This window comes from Arvicola amphibius, chromosome 14, assembly GCF_903992535.2.
Source record: "Arvicola amphibius chromosome 14, mArvAmp1.2, whole genome shotgun sequence".
NCBI lineage: Eukaryota > Metazoa > Chordata > Mammalia > Rodentia > Cricetidae > Arvicola > Arvicola amphibius.
Window position 1 is genome coordinate 25,533,344 of NC_052060.1, and position 25,965 is coordinate 25,559,308.

At 40.3% G+C, this 25,965-nt stretch overlaps 1 protein-coding gene across 1 annotated transcript in view; it reads right to left on the reverse strand.

Moving 5' to 3' along the window:
- Slc30a7 (solute carrier family 30 member 7) overlaps positions 1–25,965 on the reverse strand; it is a 68,033-nt gene that overhangs the window by 34,452 nt on the left and 7,616 nt on the right. The window contains exons 3-8 of the mRNA XM_038310827.1: positions 21,477–21,590; positions 18,790–18,877; positions 18,027–18,153; positions 13,404–13,547; positions 8,048–8,098; positions 4,603–4,738 (exon numbers count right to left, since the gene is read on the reverse strand). Of these exons, the coding sequence (XP_038166755.1) occupies positions 4,603–4,738; positions 8,048–8,098; positions 13,404–13,547; positions 18,027–18,153; positions 18,790–18,877; positions 21,477–21,590 (660 nt within the window). The remainder of the gene's footprint in view (positions 1–4,602; positions 4,739–8,047; positions 8,099–13,403; positions 13,548–18,026; positions 18,154–18,789; positions 18,878–21,476; positions 21,591–25,965) is intronic.

Sequence of the window (25,965 nt, forward strand, 5' to 3'; positions counted from 1 at the left end):
TCACCTCTACTCTTTCTTTATTCTTTAAGTATCCACAGGGACACCCATCCTTTGGTCTCTGTGTAGTGCTCTTTTTCTCCACCTTGCTGAATATAACTTAGACTTTAGATCTTGATTTTAAGCATGTCTCACTATTTTTATTTTATTTGTATTAGTGCTTTGCCTGCATGTAAGTGTACAAATGTACGTATACACACACACAAAAAAAATGGAGTATGATTTGTGCTGGTTAACTACTCCTAAGCAGGGGCCTGCTTCGGAGCAGGGCTGACACATTCAGTTAATTTCTTTCTATTATAAAGAAATAATAAGACATCACAGTAGCACTGATCTGGGAAAATGGCAGACCTATTAAATCCAATTCTTCCTACCATTCTATAACTTGTACTCAGTAGCTAAATAAGACCAGAGGAAACATACAACCATACCAGTTGTTTTTATACTAAATTCAAGACCACAAACCTCAAAGTGGGTCCTGGGTGCTGCCAGGCAATCACACTTTTCCCCTTTACGGTGAAAGGCTTTGAACATAGCTGACTATGGCTAACACACACACACACACACACACACACACACACACACACGGTGAAAGGCTTTGAACGCAGCTGACGACGGCTCACACACACACACACACACATACACACACACACACACACACAATATCTCTGATGCTTTCTGAGCAGGCTTTCATTCTCACCTCTCTCCCCAGTGTTTGGTGTAAGTGACCAATCATCCCAAGAGCATTTGATGGCGTGGATTATTTCTTCCTGCTGAAAGCAGTGTGTTCCTGCCTCTCCTGCCTTGCTGCACTGCACATGTCTTATTATCTCTTGTATAACCATTCACTTTGCTGGCTCCCCCACAGGGGGAGGTATTTGCTATGTGATCAACTGCCCAGCTGGGTAGGTACCACAGCATTTGCTGAATGGCCTTCAGATGGACTGCAGTTATCCACTGATGTGGGATTCCCCTCTGTATGCTGTGAATACCATTGGTTAATGAAGGAACTGCTTTGGGCCTATAGCAGAGCTATAGGGGAACAGAGCTGGGCAGGGAAAACTACACAGAATGCTGGGAGAAAGGAGGTGGAGTCGGAGAGAAGCCATGGAGCCTCACTGGAGACAGATTCCGCAACTTTACCCGGTAATCCACAGCCACATGGCAATACACAGATTATTAGAAATAGGTTAAATTAATATGTAAGAGTTATTTATATACAATCCTGTATCTACACAGCCACTGCCTACTGGGCGCCTCCACATGAATAACTCTGCAGCATCCCAAAGCAGCAAGGAGCAGAACACAGTCACTGATCAGAGTGCCCTTCCAAAGGGAGGGAAACACTGCTTTTTTTATAGTCTCCTCTCAGTGACAACACAATACCTCCGTCCATCCCAGGTAGGAGCTCTAAGCATTGCCACGGCTCCCATTCGCTTAACCCTGACCCACACATCCATATCCATGAACAAATCTCACTAGTTCTACCCCATTTTCTGGCTTTATTCGCATCTCTCCATTGCTAGAGCAGAGCCAGCTACCAGGCCTCTCCCCTGGTTCATTATGGCAGCTTCTAGATGGTACCCCTTGTACCCTCAGTTTCATTCAAAATAGTTTCTTTCTTTTTATCTTTATTTTATTTTACCCAGTTAATTAATTTATTGGAGACAGGAGCTCACTATGTGGCCTCGTTGATTGCTATGTAAACCAAGCTGACCTAAAACTCACAGAGATCTGCCTGTCTCTGCCTCCCGAGTGCTGGGATTAAGGGTGCCACCATGCCTAGTTAAAAACCATTTTTAAAACTTCAAATCAGGAGGCTGAAAGGCAGCTTTGCGGCTAATAGCATTTACTGATCAGTTCCCCACACCCATCTGGCAGCTCACAACTATCTAAAATTACAGTTCCAGGGGCTCCAAAAAGCTATTTAGACCTCCACAAGGCGCCAGGCATACCCACAGTACACAGACATACATGCAGGTAAAACACTCACACACATAAAATAAAATAAAAAAATACAAATCAGGGTAAGAGGATGCAGATGAGTGGCGGGTGCTTGCCTAGCACGCACAGGCTTTGGCTTGGTCCCCAGCAGCACAAACAAAACCTATGGACCAAGGCTCACTCATGATTTCCCACTGCACTGGAAATTAAATCCAACTTCGGAGCCCTGTAATTTTCCCTGACATATTTCTTCAGCTTCATCCCAAACCACTCTCCTCCTGCCCCTGGGCTCCGGCCACACTGGGCCTCCTTTAGGGCAGCTGTTTTTAACCATGTGGCTTTTTTTAAGCAACTGATCCCTAGGCTGGAAAACTTCTGGTGACATTTAGTTGCAGACTTGCCTTATTCAACCTCAGGTGACAGCTCAGAGACTACCATGATGTCCTCTTAGTTCTGCACAATAAATAATCATTTCATATCGGAATGTCAATCTATTGATTTGATTTGCTCCCGTGTGGCAAGATAAGATCAAAAGACTAGGAATCTTGGGCTACTTGTTGAATATGGCTTATAAAGATTTTTAAAAATGTATTAGACATTGTGGCAAGATAAGTTTGTTGTGTGCATATATGGATTTATTTATTATTTATTTTTGTTTGTAGAATAAATGAATAAGAACGTAACAAAGAAAGAATTTTCAATTTGGGTTAGAAAACGTAACTCTTATTTTTGTTTTTACTTTTAGGTTTGTTTGTTTGTTTGAGACAGGGATTCTCTATGTAACAGCCCTGGCTGTCCTGGAACTTGCTCTGTAGACTAGAGCTGGCCTCAAACTCACAGAGATCCGCCTGCTTCTGCCTCCTGAGTGCTAGATTTAAAGTCTGAGTCACCACTGCCCAGCTAGAAAGTATAACTTTTTAGAATGAAAAAAAGCCTAAGTTCTTTTGACTCAAATCTGAAGTGTACCAATTTCTTTGCTAGGAAAACCATACGGTCACTTTAAAGTAACAGGACAACCATGTGCCCTCACAGAGCAGCAGAGACTGTCAGACTCAGGCCAGCATGGTGAAGAGCTTTGTAGAGGTAGCTAGAGGAAAGGACTACACACAGCTTGGGAGGCAAAGTGGGCCATGTTTCCTGAAGGGCTGCTATTTGGACTAAGCTTCTTGGAAGGATGTGGAGTTGGGGTACACACACCTGCAAAAGGGTGTATCAAATGCAAAAAGAGCTTAGAGAGAGAAAACGGGAATGGGAGAGCAGAGTGTTCATAATGTATTTATGAAACTGAAAATAAGTCAGGAAAGTGACGTCACTGGAGAAGAGGAGGGAATTGAGGTGAGGCAGGAGGGAAGGAGGGAGCAGCTAAGAGGATTAAACAATATCAAGGGAAGGGAATTATTATGGATCTTAAACTTTATTCTGAGATAAAGAGTAGGGAAGGCCTGAGAGCAATATAACTGCAGTATGTCACATTATCCCCATCAAAGAAATGTCACTGCACATGAGAAGTAAAGGAAGGAAGGGAGGACATAGAGGCCATCAGTTTTCCAAGCAAACCACAGCAGAACTTGGGTGACAAACGGAGACACAGCGAAGGGAACGCTAAGAGCATACTCTTCAAAACTACCAGGAGTAACTAGGACTGTAACACACAATAGAGCAAAAGGCCACCGAAGGCCCCGACAGCCAGCCAGGCAGGCACAGGCGTCACCAGGCTGGTCAGGAGTCTGTCACATCTACACTAATATGAGAGAGCTTGGTTAAGACCTCCAAAGGTGAGGGGAAGGCACGGTGAGCTTTAGAAAGGCTTCCATACGCCACCTGCTTCCATGTGCAGATAATCAATGAATAATCTGCATGCTTAAAATAAATATTCTATTTTTAGGGCAGAAACTGAAAAGCAACCACTTCTAACTTTAGCACTGCAATCTATGACATCGCTCCTAGTCAACCCTGAGCTGCAAACAGTCATTACGGTCTCCCTTCATTAGAAAAACTTCTACTAAGAGCGGAGGTGCGGAGAAATGATAGTGCTCTGAGACAGGGCATGCAAACTTTAAAGAAATTAAATGTTGCAAGATAAAAGAACATTTTAATGTTTTTAAATAAAAATGAAGCCAACAATAAAGTTTGCCTTAGGACAAAGGGTCTGAGATGATAATAATATTAGCTACACAGCACACTGCAAACAGTCAGAGGATGGACGTCCTTACACACAATGTGTTTATGAGGCCCTCGCCTCATGGCAGGTGAGGGAAGGAAAAGGAAGAATGAAACTGTATAACCCGAGGTAGCTCTAGCAGAGGTGACATCGGCACTAGAGTGTGACATTGTCACATCTAGATATAAACTATAACATCCTAGCTAATGCAGTTTATATTGCTATTATTTTATTCCATAGCTATAGTGTATGGTTTAAGACTTGAATTATGATCAAAGACTTAAATGTCAAAAACCAAAAAGAAATGTTAAAATTCCAGGCAAGGTATAAATGGAAAATGCATGAAAATGTAAAGAGGAAAAGAGAATTTGGACAGGAATTTCTTTAAATCCCAAAGGAAAGCCCACATGATAACCTGCACTGATAGATGTCTAATCATGTAGTTTTGAATTGCCCCTCCCTCATTCTCATAACAGATACTAACACAGTATGCCACTTACCTTATAACTATAAGAATGGCTATAAGAATCGAACAGATAGGATCTGCTATCATCAACCCAAAATTTTGCATCATGATGGCAGAGGCAATCACACCAACACTCCCAAGTGTATCTGCTAGAATGTGTAAAAATACGCCTAGAAAGAAAACATCATTGAGATTAAAATTGTAGAACAGGGATATTTCTTAGGACTATACTAATGTTTTCATACATGAAGCATTACATGTCTTTGTGGAAACTCAGGAAGAGGACTGGCGTCTTAGCAATCGCAGAGCAGAGTACTTGTGAACTGACAGAAGTCCTCTCACAACCACCAGTTCAAACAAATAACTCATATTACACTTGATCTTAACAGAACAATGTAACTGAAAGAGTAGAGGAAATTAATTTAAACACCATTTATGGCATTCATCTTTACTTTACAAAGAACAAAGGTTCAGGCAAGGAAAGGGCATCATGTGAAAAAAATTGGTTAAGAAAGCATTTTAATTTTGAAAACATGTACACACAGCGCCCTCTGCTGGTGGTTAAAAATATTGCCTAGAACTAGAATTTCATATGGACCCTAACTCCCTAACTCTACGTAACCTGATATTAATTACCCCAAAAGTTTCACTACCTAAATTTATTACTACACTCAGATTCACCATGGAAAAAAGCAGGCATCCAAATACTTTTAAATGTCTAGAAAATATACGCTGACTCTCAGTATTAAGCACTAAGTAGGGCCACTGGTTAACTGCTTAAGCGCTCAAATGCACTAAGTGACACTGGCCGGGGGAACCATAAAATCTCAGGGGAGAAGCTTCATATATGATTCTTTCTGAAAATACCTGACGATAACTCACTCAACATGGAGATCTTGAATGAGCAAAAGACACCACACAGCAAAACAGTCGTTAAACTTGTGTGCTTCACTCAGAGAAAACCATTGGTCTTCAGCACCATCAACGGCTCCACATGGACTGAGCAATTTAGAAATTTGCTAGATTCCCTGAACAATAAAAGGTAAATATGCGCAGATTTAAACTAAAGGAGACTCTGTAGCAGCTTAAACTCTGGCCACCAATGAGTCCCTGCAGTGAGATTTCATCTGTTTTAATACATAAAGCTCCTGAACGTCAGAGAGTAAAGCAGCCCCACTGGTCAGCCTTACAGACCAGGCAGTGGTGACAACACACCTTTAATCCCAGTAGTCTCGTTAGTTTGCCACAGAAACCGGGTGGTGCATGCCTTTAATGCCAGTGTTGCACGCCTTAAATCCCAGCCCTAGAGAGGAATATGAAACAAGAGGAGACAGCTCTTACTCATTCTTATTCTGAGATTCCTGGAGGCAGGATCGCCACTTTGGACTAAGGTAGAGGTAAGAGCCAGTGGCTGGCTGTTTTGTTTTTCTGACCTTCAGGTTGAACTCTAATTTCTGTCTCTGGATTTTTATTAATCATGCTACAAGTCCCTTTAAATCCTAATGTTTGCTGAAAAGACAGCTCATTGCCACCATATAGTGTACAGCAGCCCACAGCACATGGCACTCGGTCCTCACACCCCCTATTCCTTTTCAGCTGCGCAGACTACTCTGCAGAAATTTTTACATTTGTGTGTGGATGTGTGTGTACGTGTATGCACATGCCACAGCACATGTGTGCACATGTATGGAGGGCACGGGAAAGCTCGTGAGAGTCAGTTCTTGCCTATGAACACGAGGGCCCTGAAGTCTGTACTTGGGTGTCAGGCTGGGTGGCAAGTGTCCTTACACCACAGTCACCTCAGCAGCCCCAGAGCTGTTCTCCAACAAATAAATAGTTCCCTGGCAAATTCGTCTAGATAGGCAGTTTCCGTACGGTACTATACCAAAAGAATAAAATATATTTGTATCAAAACCACTTCGGTTTTAAAAAATATAAATGAAAAAGATGGATATAAATCAATACCCTTTAAAGTCCCTACATTACAAAATCTTAAACATGATAACATAGTTCTAAGTTTTCACATTCTTCAATCAGTGTTTTGGTGGAACAAAGAAAAATAGTTCTGAACAATGAAAAAAGGGGGGAAATAATTTATTCTTGCTTCCCCTGAGGTTGGAAAGTCCCTGCCTACATGTAATTTCCTAGCCAGAAAGTGGGTTTTATTAGCACACATCATTAACTACTCTACTTTATTGGAACTATGCATGAAAAAAAATCACTAAAGACATATAAAGTATCTTTAACTCATATAAAACTGAAACCATGCAAGACTTTTAACACACCAATGAATTAGCACCTCTAAAACTTGGTTCGCTAGAAGCTGAACCGAGGACGAGCAAGCAGGTGAAACTGCATTGGCTCCAAGTGCTCATGGCTACGCGTCCGCAGAGCAGCTGCTCGGGAGACTTCACCAGGCCGTCACAGCTGCCCATCAGCTTCCGCCCAGCCTTCTTGAGACCCACAAACTCAAGGATTTCAGAAATATAAACTCGTTTTCATTATAGTTTGTACAAAAGATGATAAAAGGCTACATCAAGCTTCCCCCCATTTGTGATTTTCATAACTAAATGTAAGTTATTATCGTAGCTAATGACAGCACTTGATACAGCTGCATCAAACAGGCGCAAAGACTGCTTTTAAAGCGATTCCATAGATTTTGTAAATGGAAAACTGGTGACTAGCAGGTAGCCTAAGCCTTGAAACTAAATCTTCCCTATGAAGAAACACAAAAAGTAAGAACTACACTAAGAAAAACTGAGAAAAACACATGCCGGATCTAAAGCCACTGAGAAAACGAGGCTGAAATAGAGTTAATAACAACAACAAAAGCAAGAAGCGGGAAGCCGGGAATCTGGACAATACAGTCCAGGGGAAACTGAGAAGGACCGGTTCATATCCCAGAGGAAAATAGCAGACTGCATAGGCAGGCTGCTTTGCTCTAACTGGTGCTGTTCACACGACAGTGAGATCCTGTTTAGGCATCATTAATTGATGCCTTCACATGACAAAGGTCTCACTGGATTTCATTTTTAGCTCTACATTTCCCTAAAACTTAAGAAATTATTGAACACTATTCTTGGAAAAACTGTCATAATCCTAGGAAAGCAAACACACCTGGAGTCCCTGGAGTCAGGCCTAGTACTTACCTTTAGCAGGGTTTTCGATGTCTAGGCTTTGTTGTGTTTTTGTGTTAATTAAATCTGAGAAAACAGCCAAGTGACAAAATATTGCTAATATACTCAATATAGTGTCTCTCTCTCTCTCTCTCTCTCTCTCTCTCTCTCTCTCTCTCTCTCTGTGTGTGTGTGTGTGTGTGTGTGTGTGTGTATGTATGTGTGTGTGTGCTTTCCTAGGAAGGATAACATTTAAAATATTACTACCAGGTACTACTTTTTTTTAAAACAGAGAACTCTCAACAATTGAGAACTATGTAGCCAGCTTCATAAAATCAAGAAATACACAATTGCATTGCATACCTTGTAAAATCTGCCTGCTGGGTCCTGCCGTTTCTTTGAAGGACGGACCACCTGTAGAGAATTAAGTTATTTTAAAACATCTTTTCAATCCCGATCCAAACGTTTGATTTCAGAGGTCATTTTGCTGACGTGTATGACGCAGGTGTCAGTATGCAGTCATATCAGCCCTACAAAGTGATGTTTAAATTTAATCAAGTAATTGAATAGAGGTGAATCTAGAGAGGACAATTTTGAAATATAGCAAGAGTATAGAATATTATGGATATTATAGTACTATAAATAAAAATCACAAGAAATTCAAAATATTATGAAAATCTACCAACATTGCACTGATGAAGTTTGAAGAGGTCCATGAACAAAAGGCAGGACTGCCATCAAGCTGGGCCTGTGGGACAGCAGCTTCCGGAAGAATCTATATAATGGTGCCACTTTCTCCACAGAAGACAGACAGATGCTACCTCTGACAGTTACTACACAGAAGACAGATCAAAGCTACCTGCGACACTTTCTCACAGAAGACAGTCACTTTACTAAAATCCTGCCTTTTATCACATTAACGGCCTGAAGCATTTTTTGTCCACAGGGGCAAAAGCTATTGCTACAGATGTGCCCTGGAGTCTCCAAGGACAGAACCTAGGCTGCGGCCACAGGCCGGCAGGTGAGCTGCACAGCATTTCAGCTGAGCTATGTCAACAAGAGAACACTAATGTGAAGGCACATAGGTTCACAGCTAACATCCTTTGTGGGAAAGAATGAGGCGGAACGTGGACAATATATGTGACATAATCACATGTGTTGTCAAGCATAATAAACAAATTTCAAACTTTTAGATCAGTGACGTGTCCAACAGGTTAATGCTGGGAGGGTGTCATTCTCTTTACAAAACTCCTTTTGCAGAATGAAAACATTCTCCTTATGATGAAAAGATAAAAATAGGAAAGTTTCTATATTTTTAATACATCAGAGACCACGCAGTTTTGCAATGAAACAAAAACACACGTACGTGATAAAGGCTGCAGTATTAGTTTAGTGGGACCATCAGGAAACCAGCCAAGCTCCACTAACGTGAAGCATGGTGACTCGCAGGTGACAGCACACCTGAGCACTACAGCAGTGGTGCTGGGCAACAGTGCAACAAAGACACAAAAGCAGCAGGTGACACAGTATGTTCCAGTATATTCCAGTATGTTCCAGGAGCTTGGAAGGTCAGACTGCTGAGAGAAGTGTGGATGGTGGAGGTCTCTGAAAGTTAGTGGGGAGTAAAGACATTATTGGGACCATCATGTGATATTTTGGTTTAAGAATGTGTGGAACTGAAACTGTTGCTTTACTGGAACAATTGATGTTGGTCAGCAAACGCTGAAGAATCAGCTTTGACTAAGAAGAGACCAGCATCAGAGATGAAATCTTCTGGGAAGGTTTCCTCAGAGTCAGCACACAGATGCTGTGGTCCCGAGCAGGACACAGCTGAATCTCCACCTGACAACCAAACTTGGCAATGTGTAAGCGTTTCCCACGTATTACTGATTTGGGTGACATAAAAGCTACAGAACTAAATGGATAATGACAGCAGCTTTGACTTGACACTGTGACAGGACGGGGAGACCACTGATGAACGTGCACGTAGCCTTAGCTATCCCCAAGGACTTATGGGATGAAGCTGAGACTTGGCACCATGTGACAAGGAGCAGGCCTGAACGTATGAGACAAGCTGCATGTGCTGGTGATGAAAAATCTGGACAAGTGAGGCTACCTGAGCCCAGAAGATCATAAGTGAGTCCCAGATGTCACACATTGGCTACAAGATTTGGAATGACATTGCTTGACTTGGGTTTTCTCCCCAAGTTGGTTTTGGTCAGTGTTATCACAGAAACAGAAAGCCAACTAGGACAAAGTCAAAAGACTCATGCAGAAGTTTCATCCTAAAATGTTATTTTTTTGGAGCACACTTAAACCCATCACTAAGGAGCCAGAGACAGAATGGCATCAGCCTGGGGTTATGCAATGAGTTCCAGGACAGTCAGGGCTACCTACTGAGACCCTGTCTCAAAAGATCAAATCAAATAAGTAAATTTTAACAGTTAGTTAATACTTGCAAGAACATTTCAGGAATAATGTTATAAATTTGGAAGGGATAAGCAATTTTTCAAAATTATTTTGGGGTAATGTATGTGAGCAAAACTGTTGGAAAATCAACGTTTTCAGATCTGCCAGTGTAACTGTTTCAAAACATAGTGTATTTAGATTGAAAGAAGTAATGTAATCTGACCGATGAAATTACTACTCCAAACTAGAAAGCCTCTGCACAGTAAGGGAAACAAACAACAAAAAGAAAAAGTAACCTTAGGAATGTAGAACATACCTACAAACTATATGTCTGATTGTTAATACCGAAAATATATGAAGAGCTCAAACAACTCAAAGGAAAATATTTGTCAGACTGAAATATGACCTATTGGTATGGAAAAAGATATTTAACACCAGTACTCAGCAGGGAAATTCAAATAAGAATTTCAAGGAAATTGTTAGGAAGACTCATGACTATTTTAAAAAAAGTACTGGCAACATGATACAGAGATAAATACTTTACATTAGTATGGATCTTGGTCCACTGATACAAATTTAAGGTCAATTTTGTTATACCATATACATATATTTCTACTCTTGTTTAAGGTATTGTGTTTATACAGCTCATTTTAAAAATTATAGATTAATAGTAACTTATAATAGTCAAACTTGTAGTCATGTTAGGTTTTTCTAGATATAGAGATATATTTCAGTTTGATAGATATTCTTCAACACTTCAAAGACCTACGGATATAGCATTTAAAGGGTTTTAAGACCTTAGACTTTCCTAGACAGTGAAACATGTCTGTTTCTGGTAGCACCAATTACTTCATGAGGATGATGGGCATTGAAGAGGCTCCTTAAGGAGTTTGCTAGCTATTTGGGCAAGAAACTGCTCTTGCCTAGACTGCTTGATGGTATGCTGTATAAACTGAACATGCAGGACCCACAACAAAACGGACTGCTGAACTTGCCAAAAGAAGGTGAGATAGTCCTTCAGGGTTCCTGCTCCATGAAAGAGTCTGCCAGGCATTGTGCAGGACACAGAAGAAAGTGACTGACAAACTGCCAATAGAGGTGAAACAGTCTTTCAAATTCGCTACTTTGTGGAAAAGTCTGCTAGATACTATGGGCCTGTAGGTTGAAAATGGATGCCCAAATGAAACAAAAGAACTTTGGGTTACTGTCCAGGCAGCAAGATGTCTCTGTAATTTCTAGAACTTTGGAGGTAGCTTAAATGCACTTATTGTTTACTTAGGTAATATTATATCCTTGTTGGATCTTTGATGGAATTGAAGACATATAGTTAATGTTATAGTTTCCCTTAGTTATGATAAAAATAAATTAGATATAAAATTTTAGACTCACAAAGATAAAATAGATAGAATATTTTCTTTTATTTTGCCAGATACAAATAGACTAAAGATTGTAACTGTGATTCTTGCTTGATACCTGTTTTGTTATATGTAATTTTACTGTTAAAGTTAAAACCTTCCTTTTTCTTTAGTCAGGAAAGGGGAGATAATATGGGATTCCCCTCTGTATGCTGTGAATATTTTTTTATTGTCATTGGTTAATAAAGAAGTTGCTTTGGCCTAAGGCAAAACAGAATATAGCTAGGCAGGAAAACTAAGCTGAATGCATGGAAAAAAAAAGACACAGTCAGGCAGTCACCAAAAAGCCATCCAAGAAATAAGATGTAAGGTAACAAACCACCAGCCTTGTGGTAAAATATAAAATAATTAAAATAGGTTAACTTAAGATGTAAGAGTTAGTTAATAAGAAGCCTGAGCTAAAAGGCCAAAGAGTATGTAATTAATATTAAACCTCAGAGTGGTTATTTTATAAGAGGCTTCAGGAACAGGCGGGTGGAGAAAACCCTGTCCAGGGGAACCAGTGGGATGGGGAATACTTGTAGCTACACGAACATATGAGGAAAAGACAACCCTTATACACTATCAGTAGGAATATAAACTGGTGCAACCACTACAAAAAGTAGTATGTGGTTACAACCTGAGTACCAGTACCAGTTTATCAGTTCTGGGTGCACAACCAAAGGAGCTGAAGCCCAGACCCCCAAACCTAGGTGCGCTTCCATTCACTGCACTGCGACATTCCACACTCAAGACAAAGGACAACCCGAAAGTGCCTGATGGAGGAATGGGGCATCCGTCCTCCTTCAAAAAGAGAAAGCTGCAATTCGGGATATCGCGGATGAATGCAGCAGCTAACGATTAATACAGCTACCATTTATATGAGGAAGCTGAAGGAGTCGAATTCAAAGACACAGAGAAGTGCTCGGCCGTTTCCAGGTGCTGGAGGTTGTAGGGATGGAGAAGTAATTGTCAAAGGGCAAAAGGTTAAGTTATACTATTTATGCATAAGGCCCGGAGAGCTGTAAACACTGGAGCAATTATAGCTAGCACTGTACTGTGCACTTCAGATTGTCAGAAGGGCAGATTTTATGTTGTGCTCTAATCTAAACAATGGATAAATAAGAAAGAGGTGGGAGGAAGCGCTTGGTGGTGAGGTCCACAGCTCAGACCGAGATACAGCTCCACAAGGGTGAACCGGTCTGGGGTCAGGCGTGAGCATTGAATGTGCACAGCACCTGGTTCACCAGCCACATTTCAGTTCAGTATTTTGAAAATGGGAAGACTGCAAAACTGGGATGTTAGGATGTTAGAATGCTGAATCTTCAAGGCTCTTTTCATTTTTTTCATATATAAAGCTTTAGTATTCCATCCATATGGCCAGTACCAGTAAACATCTAAGGGCACAATTTAATTACAACATAAGCAGATTGTGTTACCTAAGCAGTTCCTATTAATTTATACTCACAACTTGTGAATAAATGATCTGAAATAAAATGCTGATAAATAGGCTATAACTTAGTAGCTACTACTATTACATAAAGATTTCTGAATGAACACAAAATATTAGCATAAAAAGTTATAATAAAAACTGAAAAATCTCTAGTATTTTCATAACATTATTTACTAATGGCCTTGTCAGACTGTTTCTCATTCATACAATCAAAAGCCTAGTGTTTTATTATTATATCCACTGCGGCGACAAAGAAAAAAATTAAGCCCACTGCCTTCCCTTATGTTACAGTACAATGAAAAGAAACTGACATTGGGAACCATTTAAACAGACTAAGACTGAGCGCCCTTTCAGCAGTCACCCCACTCATCTCGTCTGCTTGGAAGGCTGCCCTCTGCAGGCCCTCTGCAGGCCCTCGGCAGGCCCTCTGCAGGCCCTCGGCAGGCCCTCCGGCCCCACTCACCGTGAGAGTGGAAGTGCCCGTGACCATGAGCATGATCGTGGCTGTGTGCAGCTCCATGTTTGGCTTCATGACTGTGGCAATGATCTTCGTGGGCATGGGTGTGATCTAGAGCACCATTAAAGAGGGAATGACTGTGTCCATGGCCTAGAAAACAAACAATATTTAAACAGAAGATATGCAAAAATACACAACTGATTACAATAACACCAGTTTGAAGAATCCTGGCTCCAGAATCAATGCAGAAAACACTTGCTTCTAATAAGTGCTGCCAATGTACTTATTAGCAATCCTGAGTTCTACCAGGAAGCACAGGCCTGAAAATGCAAATCCTGCAGGATCACCAGGAGACCTGCATGCCAGATCACCTTCCAGAAGGCTGCAAGAGAATCTCAGCCAATTCCCCCTCTCCTAAGTCACAAAAGTACAGAAGAAACAAGTAATAAAGCACCATGTCAGAGCTCTGGCAATCAGTGAGAACCACAGAATAGATGGATGGTAATCACCTACAGCAGCTACTGTGTTCCTTAACACAGTCTCCCCTTCCCAGCCCAGGAGCAAAATCACCCAAAGTCACCACACTGTAGATAACAGGGAGATCATTGCTTTGGGTGCGTTGTTAAAGCACCAACTTGTTATCCAGATTTTGTCCACCGGTGCAATTCACTGGCAGTCTCTAGTCTCCTAGCGAGGCTCCTAGGCTGAGGGTTCAGCTGCACTTCAGGCGCTAAGACAACAATGGGAAATTCCCAGCAGTAAGTAGCTGCTGACACTAGACTTCTAAGAACTTCAGGAAACTTCAGAGAGACAGATCCCACAAGGAACTCTGAAAAGCAGCAACATACTCCTGGGAATCTAAAAGGGTGTGCACAGGCTATGTGTGCACAGGCTACGTGTGCACAGGCTATGTACATACCTAAAACAGACCTCAAAAAGAAGGACTTGCTATTCATCCCTCATTGTCCTTGACACCCTAAGCAAGCAGGAGAGAAAAGTTGGGGCTCTCTGGTAACTATGAAGTAAGCAGAGTTGTAAGATGTACTTTCTCACAAAGATCCCTTTGCCATAAGAGAGAGAGTTACGAGCAAGTCATTTAAGGAAACTGACTACACTCTGGGTGACTACTAAGCCATACCAGTCAAAGTGTGAACACTTGTCAGACAGGAAAAAAACAAAAGGAACACCTTAAAATAAAAACTATCAGACAACTCAATGGCCACCTCCCACAAGAAGATTTGTCAACCAGTCTAGGAAAGGATTCAAAAGAAAAGTAACACAGGAACAAAACTCCAGAAACAACAACTGGAAGGGGATGACAGTTTGATACCAGGTAATCTAAAGTGTCCAGCCCTCATCAAAGAAGGAGCCTAGCAAATGTATAGGAACTTATGCCTCACATAAAGAGCAGCTAACTGAGGATCCTTCCAAAGAGGCCCAGAGATAGACTTGGTAGGCAGATTTTAACCAGCTATTATAAACATATTCAATGAGTAAAAAGAAACCAGGTCAGTAAGTCACCAACAATAACAGCACAAAAATAAAACTGAGTTGTGGGCTCATGACTGAAATTGAGCTGAGCACTCGGGAGACAGAGGCACGGGGGTGGCAATTAAAAGGCTTGCATAGGCTACAACAAGGCTTTGTCTCAAAACAACAAAGACAAATAAATAAACAAACAAACAAACAAACAAAGATGTGTGTATATGGGGGAGCAGAGAGAAGAAGGGGAAAAATTTTTAAATATCAGTGGTGATACAAGCTTTTAATCCCAGCTCTCGGAAGCAGAGGTAGATGGATCTCTGTGAGTTCAAGACCAGTCTGGTCTACAAAGAAGTTCCAGGACAGTTACTGCAGTTACGCAGAAAACCCTGTCTCGAGAAATTAAAAAAAAAAAAAAATTCTATAATCCGCAGAACTCCCTTTAAAATAAAAACAAAATTGAGGCAATCTAGATGAACAAAAGCCTGTCCCCTCAAAATATTATAGGGTTTTCAGGGTAAATCAAAAGACATTAAAGAGTAGTTCATAACTACAAAGGCACAGAGTTTGTGTTCCCAACTCTGAAAAGATAGAGCACAAACCAGTTAGTACAAAACTATATTGATGGGTTACAGGCATAAAATAAAGGAAGAAGAGAACAGGAGAACACTGGCATAGAGGTCTGGTGAATGACTGAATTAACTCCCAAGCATCTGAACTAGATGCTGTCCCCAGGACAAGCACTAAAAATTTTCATAGGAAAAATGCTTATTCTTCCTAAGGGAGAAATATCTCAAACTCACGCATTACATAGAATACAGTATACATAAATGGAAAAACAAACTGGGTAACAAGAAACCATCAAACCAAAATGAAAGCATTTGTATAGAGGATTTGATGTTCATGCCCTGGAATAGGAAATCCTTGAAACAGAGAAGAAAATACACATGAAGCAAATATAAGACAGAAACCAGACTATGCTCTCCTTTCATTTCTGCTGTTGTGACAAAACACCCTGAAAAGAGCAAAAGCAGTTATGGAGAGAAAAGACTTTATTCAGTTTGCACTTCTAGGTTTCAATCAAGGCGGAACGTCAAACAGCTACTACATCCACAGGCAAGCTCCCTTGCCTGTTGCTAAGCTCCATCTCAGGACCCCTGCCTAGGGAATGGTGCTGCCACATCAGCTAACTACACTGATACAGTCCCCCATCAGGCATGCCCACAGGCCAAGCTAATGTACACAGTGCTTCATTGAGACTTTCTTCCCAGGAGCCTACAGGTGTGCCAGGGACAATTAAGGCTAAGCACCACAGACTACATACAAATGAGTCTCTATATGAAAACTTAAGTACATGCATTAACTGGGAAAAGATATTTACACCACATAAAACAAAGTAGACTATTTAAGTAATTCTGAAGTAATTCTGTAACTTATAAACACGTGGGGAAAAACAGAGACGTAGTTATTGTCTAGAACACACCACCAGAATGTTCAACTTCACTACGAACCAGAGAAAAGAAAAAAATAGAAGCCAACTTTATTAGATATGAGCAAAACCACTTTAACCTGTAATATTACAGGTTGATGTGGGCTGAGGAGAAAATACATTTATTTCTGGAAATGAATATGAATAGTAGTCATTGCAGAAGGCAACTTTTAAAAGTGCATTTACTAAAAATGCTGTTTTATGAATTCTCCTTATACACTAACACACTGAATTAAAGAGGCTATCTGCACTGATGGAAATGCTCTAGATCTGAACTGTGCAGTACAACAGCTTCATATGCTTTCTTGTTCCCTCTGTTTGTTGTTGTGTTTTCGTTTTAGGGTATAAATGCATTGGGGGGGCTTTTATTTTGCTTGTGGCTGAGACAAGGTCTCACCATGTACCCTAGATTGCCTGGAATTCACTATGTAGAACAGGTAAGCCTGACACTAGCATTAATCCTCCTGTCTCTGTCTCACAAGTGCTGGGATTGTAGCAAGCATACACCACCAGGCCTGGCTTCATACCATGGAGCTTTCTGTGAGTTACAATATAATGATTTCATAAATTAATTTAAAAAAATGCAAGGTAGCAGATCAACATCTGTCACTGGAAGGATCTTTAAAAAAATGCACTATACAGTACATTATAAGCGTACACACAACTTGTTTTAGTAACTAAATTTGTTGTTTTCTGGTAGCTGATTATTTATTTATTTATTTATTTATTTATTTATTTATTTTGGTTTTTCGAGACAGGGTTTCTCTGCAGCTTTGGAGCCTGTCCTGGAACTAGCTCTTGTAGACCAGGCTGGTCTCGAACTCACAGAGATCCGCCTGCCTCTGCCTCCTGAGTGCTGGGATTAAAGGCATGCGCCACCACTGCCCGGCTGGTAGCTGATTTTTTAATATGAATTAAATATTACATGAAGCAAATGAGCAACAGAAGTCTGGAGAGATCCACAGCAATACGATTATATGCACAGCAGCTCAGACAGGCATTGGGACAGAGAGCTACAAACAATATGATAATGTGCACAGCATCTCGGAAAAGCATTGGGACAGAGAGCTGTGGACAATATGATAATATACACAGCATCTCGGAAAGGCACTGGGACAGAGAGCTACAAACAATATGATAATGTGCACAGCATCTCGGAAAGGCACTGGGACAGAGAGCTGTGGACAATATGATAATATACACAGCATCTCGGAAAGGCACTGGGACAGAGAGCTACAAACAATATGATAATGTGCACAGCATCTCGGAAAGGCACTGGGACAGCGAGCTATAAACAATATGATAATGTGCACAGCAGCTCAGACAGGCACTGGGACAGAGAGCTACGGACAAGGCATGGTTCAGGAGGACATTTCTGAGTATCTAAATATATTTTATAACTTTAAAATTATTAATTTTCTAAAGTATTTAACGACAGAAACATGCCAAAATTAAAAAGAAGAAGAAAAAATTAGAGACTTGCAAGGATATCTGCCCTCAAATCTGAAGACCTGAACTCAAGTCCCGGAACTCAGTGGACGAAGGAACCAACTCTCCCAAGTTGCCCTCTGACCTCCATATGCACTGCGCATGCACAAACACCCCCCCCCAAATAACTGTTAAAGTCATGAAGAAACAAAGAGTTCTAACCATCATACCAGAGCTATGAGAGTGTCCATGGCCTCCGTGATTGAAAACAAATATTCCTACGAGGTTTACCACAAAGCCAAGAACTGACACAAGCAGCAGTCTCTCATGGTGTACATCTGGAGGAGCCAACGCTCTCTAGAAAACACACAATACAGAGAGACGGCATTGATAAAATTCCCAATTGAAACTGCTGGCAATATGATGCAATATTAAAATTTTAAGTTATTTTCAGAAGTAAAAGTGTTCAAGACTACCTGCCTAAAGCTGAGAGAGCTGAAGCTCATATTCACACATCATAGAAAAAGTAACAGTTACTGTCTCTAACTAGATGTGAATACGTGTGATGGTATGTGGTTCAAAACCTGGTCCCCTGCTCTCTGGAAGTTTACCAATCTTCAGTTCCCTTCCGCTCTTAGAAAAATGTACACCACGTATTAAATATTCACTAGCAAAACGCTCAAGTTCTAGATGTTTTTAAGACAATTCCTGAAGGACCAATTACCCAGAATGCACCTCTACTCAGTGGTAGCACTTCCGTTTACAGAGCACTGCCATTTCATTGTTTCCAGCAAGACATTTCATATATACATGTAATCTTTCATATGCATGTAACTTATTTCATAAGTTCTCCTGCGCACACATACTTTCTCTAATCCAAGACAAACCTCAATAAATGATAGTTGGAAAGATCTCTATGATGATTACATCTTTAAAAACAATTTTCATTGAAAAAAAGAGTCATTTCCTGACTCTAATGATTATCTACTATACCTCAACTCCTTCTGAGAAAATAAAGAAAGCAGTGAAGATCAAAAACAGTCCATTGACAAAGCCAGCCAGCACTTCCGCTCTAACATACCTAAAGAAGAGCAAGGTACAGTGAATTATACTTCCTAAAGTCCAAATGAATGTACATGCTTCAAACCGTATTTTGCAGGACTTTTAAAGTGCCAACAAAAAAAAAAGTCTTCACATTTATGGAATAAATTTTACATACTACTGCAAAATGAATGAGCAAATTAATTTACAATGAATTGTATTTCTATGAATTATATTCAACAGTGAATACCACAAAACGCATAGACTTCCAGGAGGCAAAAGACCTCCTGATAGTTAGTGGGCTTAAAAAGCCACAGAACTGTAAATCTTAAGTTGCCACTGTAGAGAGGACAAGACCGGGCAAGTAGACAAAGAAGGAAGGGTCTAAAGAAAGAAAATGTCTAGGAAATCAGGTTTTTACTGTAGCTATTCTCCTTCCTGAGAATTCCTGCTCTGCTCTGTACCTTCCGGCTATGAAATCTTCAGGAAACGGAGCTCTGACCTCAGGTAAAGTTAAAGTGTCCCTGCATTACGTCAGAAACAACTTGAGACTCATGTTTATTATCTTTTCTAAACTAATATATTCAGACTAAACTTTTAGTTATTTATTTTTACAATTAACTCTATCTTCACACTATTCTATGAAGCCACTTTTAAATGCCCAGGCCTTATCTCTGGGTTTCCAAAGTTTTCTGCTTCCTACCTTCCAGGTGAAGCACTGGGGAAAGAGCTCATTTTTCCCCAAGGCATGTTTGGCCTGGAGCCATGGAAACAACTCTAACTCAAAGTATGCTCAGGTCAGCTAGTCCTTCCTCAACATCACAAAGTATGCTCACGTCAGCTAGTCCTTCCTCAGCACCACAAAGCATCAGCTCTGCTCTTCAGACACTGTGTGGTGGCACGCACCTGCAATGCCAGCACAGAAGCTGGGCCAGAAGGGTTCTAAGTTCTGAACCAAGTAGACTATATAAGGAGTCCGTCTTTAAGAAAAAAAATATGCCTTTCTATGTCAACTTCTAAACATATTTTTTGTTATAAAAATATTTTCTTCTTTTCTGAAAATGTAGAGACCTTCTCAGTACGCCCTGGAACTCACTATGGAATTCCATATGCAACCACGACAGGCTGAAGGAAGTCGTTACAGGTCCTCTCGTCAGCTATGTTGAATTCATCCTAGCATGTAGATCTGATACAATAGGAATTTTATACTCCATTTTCAAATATATATAAGTAAATTAAATTCATGTATTATTTGTCAAAGTTTTCTCCAAAACTGTTTTGGAGCAAAGTTTACTAAATTCAAATAACATACAGCCAGTTTTCTATACTTTACACTTAAAAGGGATTTATCTACTAATTCAGCAGGATTATTGTTTTTTTAAAAAAAGATCATTTTCTTTTAATCTCTTCTTCCAGTCCCATAGTTAATGCTTGACAGAAAGCCTTTTATCCTTAGCTCACTGAATTTCAAGATCAAAGGCAAGAAATATTTTAGGCATCTTTGGTTTCTAATTTCTAGCTGGGTAGTATGTTTTATGCATTCTGATAAACTGCTGGATTCTCTTTAGTGTATTACCGAACCTGGTTGTAGGTTTAAAATGAAGACGAAGAAGAAAACTAGACAAATGATCACAGATTACGTTTACCCAAAGAGAGTGAAAACATGTAATTTATGAAAGCAGAACTGCCTGAGTACGTCTCGTGTGTCAGTCAGCCAAGGCAAGAGGAAGGGTGCAAGTATGAGCACAGAATAAAACGTGGAGGAAATAGGTGAAGAGGGAAGGAGGGGCGGGGAAGGAGGTGGAGAGGTGGGAGAGGTGAGCGTGAGCAAGAGGAAAGAACAGGTGTGAGGAAGCACTAAGGGATGAAGCAGGGACAGAGGGAGGAATCAGCATGCACAAGAAAAGGTGAAAAGGACATCAGTCCTCCTCTCTGCTTACAAGTGAGCAGAATTACACTAACAGGAAGCATCAGGAAGCTTAAAGCATAATGAAAACTCCACTGCCTCCCCAGTCTGTGGGGGCAGGAAGCCAATTCAGCCTCTAATCTGGTTCATCAAGGTCCTTCCATAGTATGTGGCTGAGTGTACAAACCAGGGGGAGACAGAGATCACCACACACAAGAGCAAAGCTAAGAAGACAAGCAAGAAATGAAATAAGTTTAAATAAATAACAGAAAAGTATCTCTTCAATAAAAAAAGAAATATGATAAGTTTCATATGGCTTTATTTGTCAAAAATAGGGTATGAGAAAATCCTTATATGCAACAACGTATCTCCTAAATTCTATTGGTAAAACTAAGGGCTTATCTGTCAAACAAAAAGACTCTGTAAATGAATAAAGTTACATTACAGATTCTAATCACACACTTTAAGAAATTATTTCTTTTATTTTTGTGATTATAATATAATTACACCACTTCCCCCATCCTTTTCCTTTCTCTATATACTTTTAAAGTACATGAAATCCAGGAAGTTTAAGGGTAACCCTGAGGGAGGTGCATAAGGACTATAAGAGGCCTGAGAAGGGCTATGAGAGCTCAGATCACACAAGTAAAGTCAACTTGTAAAAACTCATAGCATAAGAGCTGTACATTCTTCGTGTATCTGGTAGCTCAAGAAAAGTATGTTAAAGTCTTACCCATAAGAGAAAGCATCATTATCTCTCCACTTTGAAATAACAGAAGCTGCCAATCCGGCCAATATGGCAGTACTGTCAAAAAACATGTGGAAAGAGTCGGAGATCAAGCCTAGGCTGAAAAAGAACACATAGATCAGTACATTATAATACAAAGCAAACAGTAAAGTATTCGCTCTAAAAGCTAAAGTTTTTTAATAATCTGGAATTACCGTCTAAGGCAGCATTAAAATATGACACAGAAAGATCCTGTTAACTAAAAGCCTAGCGCTGCTAAGAATGGTAACAGCAGCAGCAGCAGCAGCAGCAGTGGCGGCGGTGGTGGCAGCAGCAGCAGCAACAGCAGCAGCAGAAGAACACAGCCATGTGCTGCAGCAGGATAACTGCTCACTGTCTGGTCACAACAAAGGACAGCCGCTATGAAGATAAGAAGGATAGAAAAAAACACTGCTGCTGGGGGGCAAAAAAGTTTGCTATCATTATTATATTTTAAGATTTGTTTGTTTTATGTGTGTGACGGCCTGCACGTATATATGTGTTCCACATGTGTGCCCGATGCCCCTGAAGGCCAAAAGAGAACATCAGCTCCCTAGATCTGGAGTTACAGACAACTGTGAGCGAGGTGCCACATAAGATGCTGCTAACTGAACCTGGGTCCCCTGCAAGAACAGCAGTGCCAAGTCTGCTATTATCAACTGTCCTGCTCCCAGCTCTTGACTCTAGTTGTAGAGGGAAGACAGGATAAGCAGGAGGAGGTGGAGGAACACAACATCCTTCCTACAACACCAGCTTTGTCTCGCCCTGCGATGCCCTCTCTGCACTATGATACACTATGATACAACTGGAAGGCCCTTCCACCAGAGCCAGACCCTTCATACTGGACTTCACAGCCTCCGGAACCACGAGTTTAACAAACCTCCATTCTTTATCTAAAAAGAATTAAAAAGAGAAAGAACAAACAATGAACTTTGATACTTATTGTACCTGGACTGCCTGAGTCTAAAGCCACAGCAGAACTCACCCCCATGTCGTCACCACACCTGTGACACGGCCATAGAAATCTACCAAGATCACAGAGGGATCTGGCTATGTGCAGGTACACTTGCTGAAATCTGAGAGAAAAATCAAGTATCATGAAAACCCTCTAGTACTTTAATACTCTAAATTTTACACTAAGCACAGGGCAGTAGAAACCACCAGAAAACCTGAACTGTCATTTAGTGAAATTAACCAACAAAAACAAACCTAGACCAACTATTGACCACACCGGTTTCAAAGCCCTTCCACAGTAAGCATTTGGAAGGAAAGCTGGTGGGTAAATACTTGAAGGGAGAAATGAGGAGCACCATCAAAGACTCCCTGTCAAGAATTAAAGCAAGCAACAGAATCAGAATCAGAAATAGCCCAGATGTTAGAACTGTCAGAGAACTTTAAAAATAATTGTGATTAGGGACTGGAAAGATGGCTCAAAAGCTAAAATACCAGATTAAGTTCTTAACACCCTTACAGTGGTCACAACTGCCTGTAACCCCAGTTCTAGGGGATCCAACACCTTCTTTGGGCCTCTGTAGACTCCAGACATGCATGTGGTGCACAGATATACACATACAGGCAAAATACAAATACAAAAATAATTACTCTGTTAAAGAATATGGTGTGGAGCATTCATGGAACATTCATGAAGAAATGGAGAATGTCCCTATACAGAAACTTTACATGAAAGAGCCAAATTAAGTAGTTGAGGATTATCCAAAATTTCTGAAAGAAAGGTAACCACAATCCACAATAATTAGTGAGTACCCATTGGTGGCAAAGGGACCAGCCAATCACAATCCACAATAATTAGTGAGTACCCACTGGGGAGGGGACCAGCCAGCCAGTCAACAATCTAGGTCAATTTGTGAATACCCATTTGAGAGGGGGACCAGCCAATCGCAATCCAGGATAATTAGTGAGTCCCCACAGGGAAAGGGGACCCCCACACTTCATGCACTTTCAAAGAGAAAGGGAAAAGGATAAGGGTGGTAGATTCTTCTCACTGGAAATGGCTAAAGTCAGAACATAATGTAGCACCATGTCCAAAGAACACAAGAAAGAAGTTTGCGTGCCTCTACTCTCTTTAAAGACAACTGAGAATTTTTTTTAAAGGAAAAGGTATCAAAAACCAAAAGTTGATTCTTTGAAAAGATCAAGGAAATTGGCAACCTTTACATCAACTGATCCGTGAAAAAGACTTAAGCTCCAGGCATGAGTCTGTAATCCCAGAGTTCAGGAGCTGAGGAAGCAGCTGAGGCCAGCTGGGCTGCTACACAGTGAGAGTCTTTGTCTAAAAAAAACAATGGCAACAAAAATTCTTACTACTAAAAAATCAAGAATAAAGAGAGATACTGTTGACTTTAAAGAACTGAAAGAAATAATAAGGAAAGATTATGACTCATATGTCAACAAATTATCTAAAACCAAGTACCAGGAGGCAACCAATCTCACAAAACTATCTGAAAGTTGATAATCAGAAGCCTATACAGGAAGGAAAGATTGACTTGCTTGTTTTGAAACTTCCAGCAACAACAAGCTCTAACGAACGATACAACCAACGCTGGCTTCCCAGCTAGTTCTCAAGCATTTAAAACAGAACTACTACCAATCTTTCACAAACACTTGAGAAAAAATAGAAGAGAATACTTCCCTAGGATAAGACCAGTGTTACCTTACAACTAAGGCAAGATGAACCATTATGAGAAAGAAAGTGTGCAGCAGGGAAAATGAACTCAAAAGCCCTCAACAAGACACCAGCAAGCAGACCCAGACTTCAAGAGCACACATACCTGGCCAACTGTGGCTCAATCCAAAAATGCAAGGATGGTGTAATATAATAAAAACAATCATCATATCAATAAAGGACCAAAAAATTCAACAGATGAAAAAATTACATAAAATATAACATCCCTGGTGATAAAAATACACAACAAATTGAAAATACAAGGAATTTAACTTTCTGCATGATAGCTACAAAATTACGTAGCTGATGTCATCAGTAAATGGTAAAATTAACTGACTAATTAATTAATAGTAAAAGGCTGTTTTCCCTCATAGGTCAGGAATATGAGAGTTATACCCTTTTTCCTTGTTCTACTACTGATTTTACCGGAGAGTCTAAACAGGGCAATATGGGAGGAAATGAAATAAAGTTCCTCAAATAAGGGAAGAAGTAGAATTAAATATACTCACAAATGCTGTTATTATATAGAAAATCTTAAAGAATTCCCAAAACCCTGTTTGAATTAATAAATTAACTCAGTAATCTTGCAGGATTAAAAATAAGCATCAAAACACTTTGCATTCCTACATGGTGACAAAGAACAAAAGTAAATTTAAAATTTTCCACTTGCAATAGTACTCAAAAGAAAAATTAACATTTTCAAAAATAAATTTAACAAATTACAAAACTTATACTCTGAAAACTACAAAAGACTGAAGAAATTAAACGTAGCCTAAATAAATGAGAAGACTTTGATGTTTATAAATAAAAAGATCAAAACCTTTTTAGTAACTGTAGCCAAACCCATGCTTCAGACACACTAAGTATATGCTCTCCTACGTAGCTGCACCCCACACCCGCAAAATAATACTCCATAGCCTTCATTTTAGAACTAAGCAAAGCTTCATTGGATGTAAGCCATTTTTGTTCAGGGACAGTGCTAATCTCTGCAGTGTTACAATTTCAGTACATGTAACACATGAGCAAGGAATCAGAGGACATTTGTCCCCAAATGAGCTATGTTTTCAATTCATTATCTATCAAGAGAGAGTCAAGAGCATCTTAAATTCATATTACAAGCATAGAATTGGAGAGATGGCTCAGCAGTTAAAAGCATTTGTTGTTCTCTCAGAGGAGCTGGGTTCAGTTCCCCGCACCCACAAGGTGGTTCATAACCATCCATAACTCAAGTTCAAAGGGATCTGACACCCTCTTTTGATCTCCAGGTTTATACACAGTACATATACACATGCAAGCAAAACTCTCATACATGTAAAATAAATAAACTTAAAAACTTTAATTCATATAAAAAAAAAAAAAAACCAGTGGTCGTATATAAAGCAATAATGTTCCTGAAGAAGAGGGGCAAAGATAGAGGATATTTCTCAATTTCAAAAGCATCAGAGCTACATTAATCAAAACAGTGGGTGCTGGCATTAAGGCAAACAAAGAGGCCCAGAAATAAACCACCACATGGACAGGAGACCAATACACCTACCCTTCAACAAAGAGCTTAGAGCAGACCTCAGCCGCCGGTACTCTGGCCCCCTTGTCAGGGAAGTGGCTGTCATAGCTTCCATCCTACAAGAGCTCCTTCCACAGCAGCGCCACAGTATGGCTCCTCAGAGCCACTAAAGCTCTGTCCCAGTCCCAAACTCACTGCTGAATTGACCTTTCTTAGTGAAAATGGTCCTATCTTGCCTGGGGAACTGGATCTCATCCACTACCCCTCAC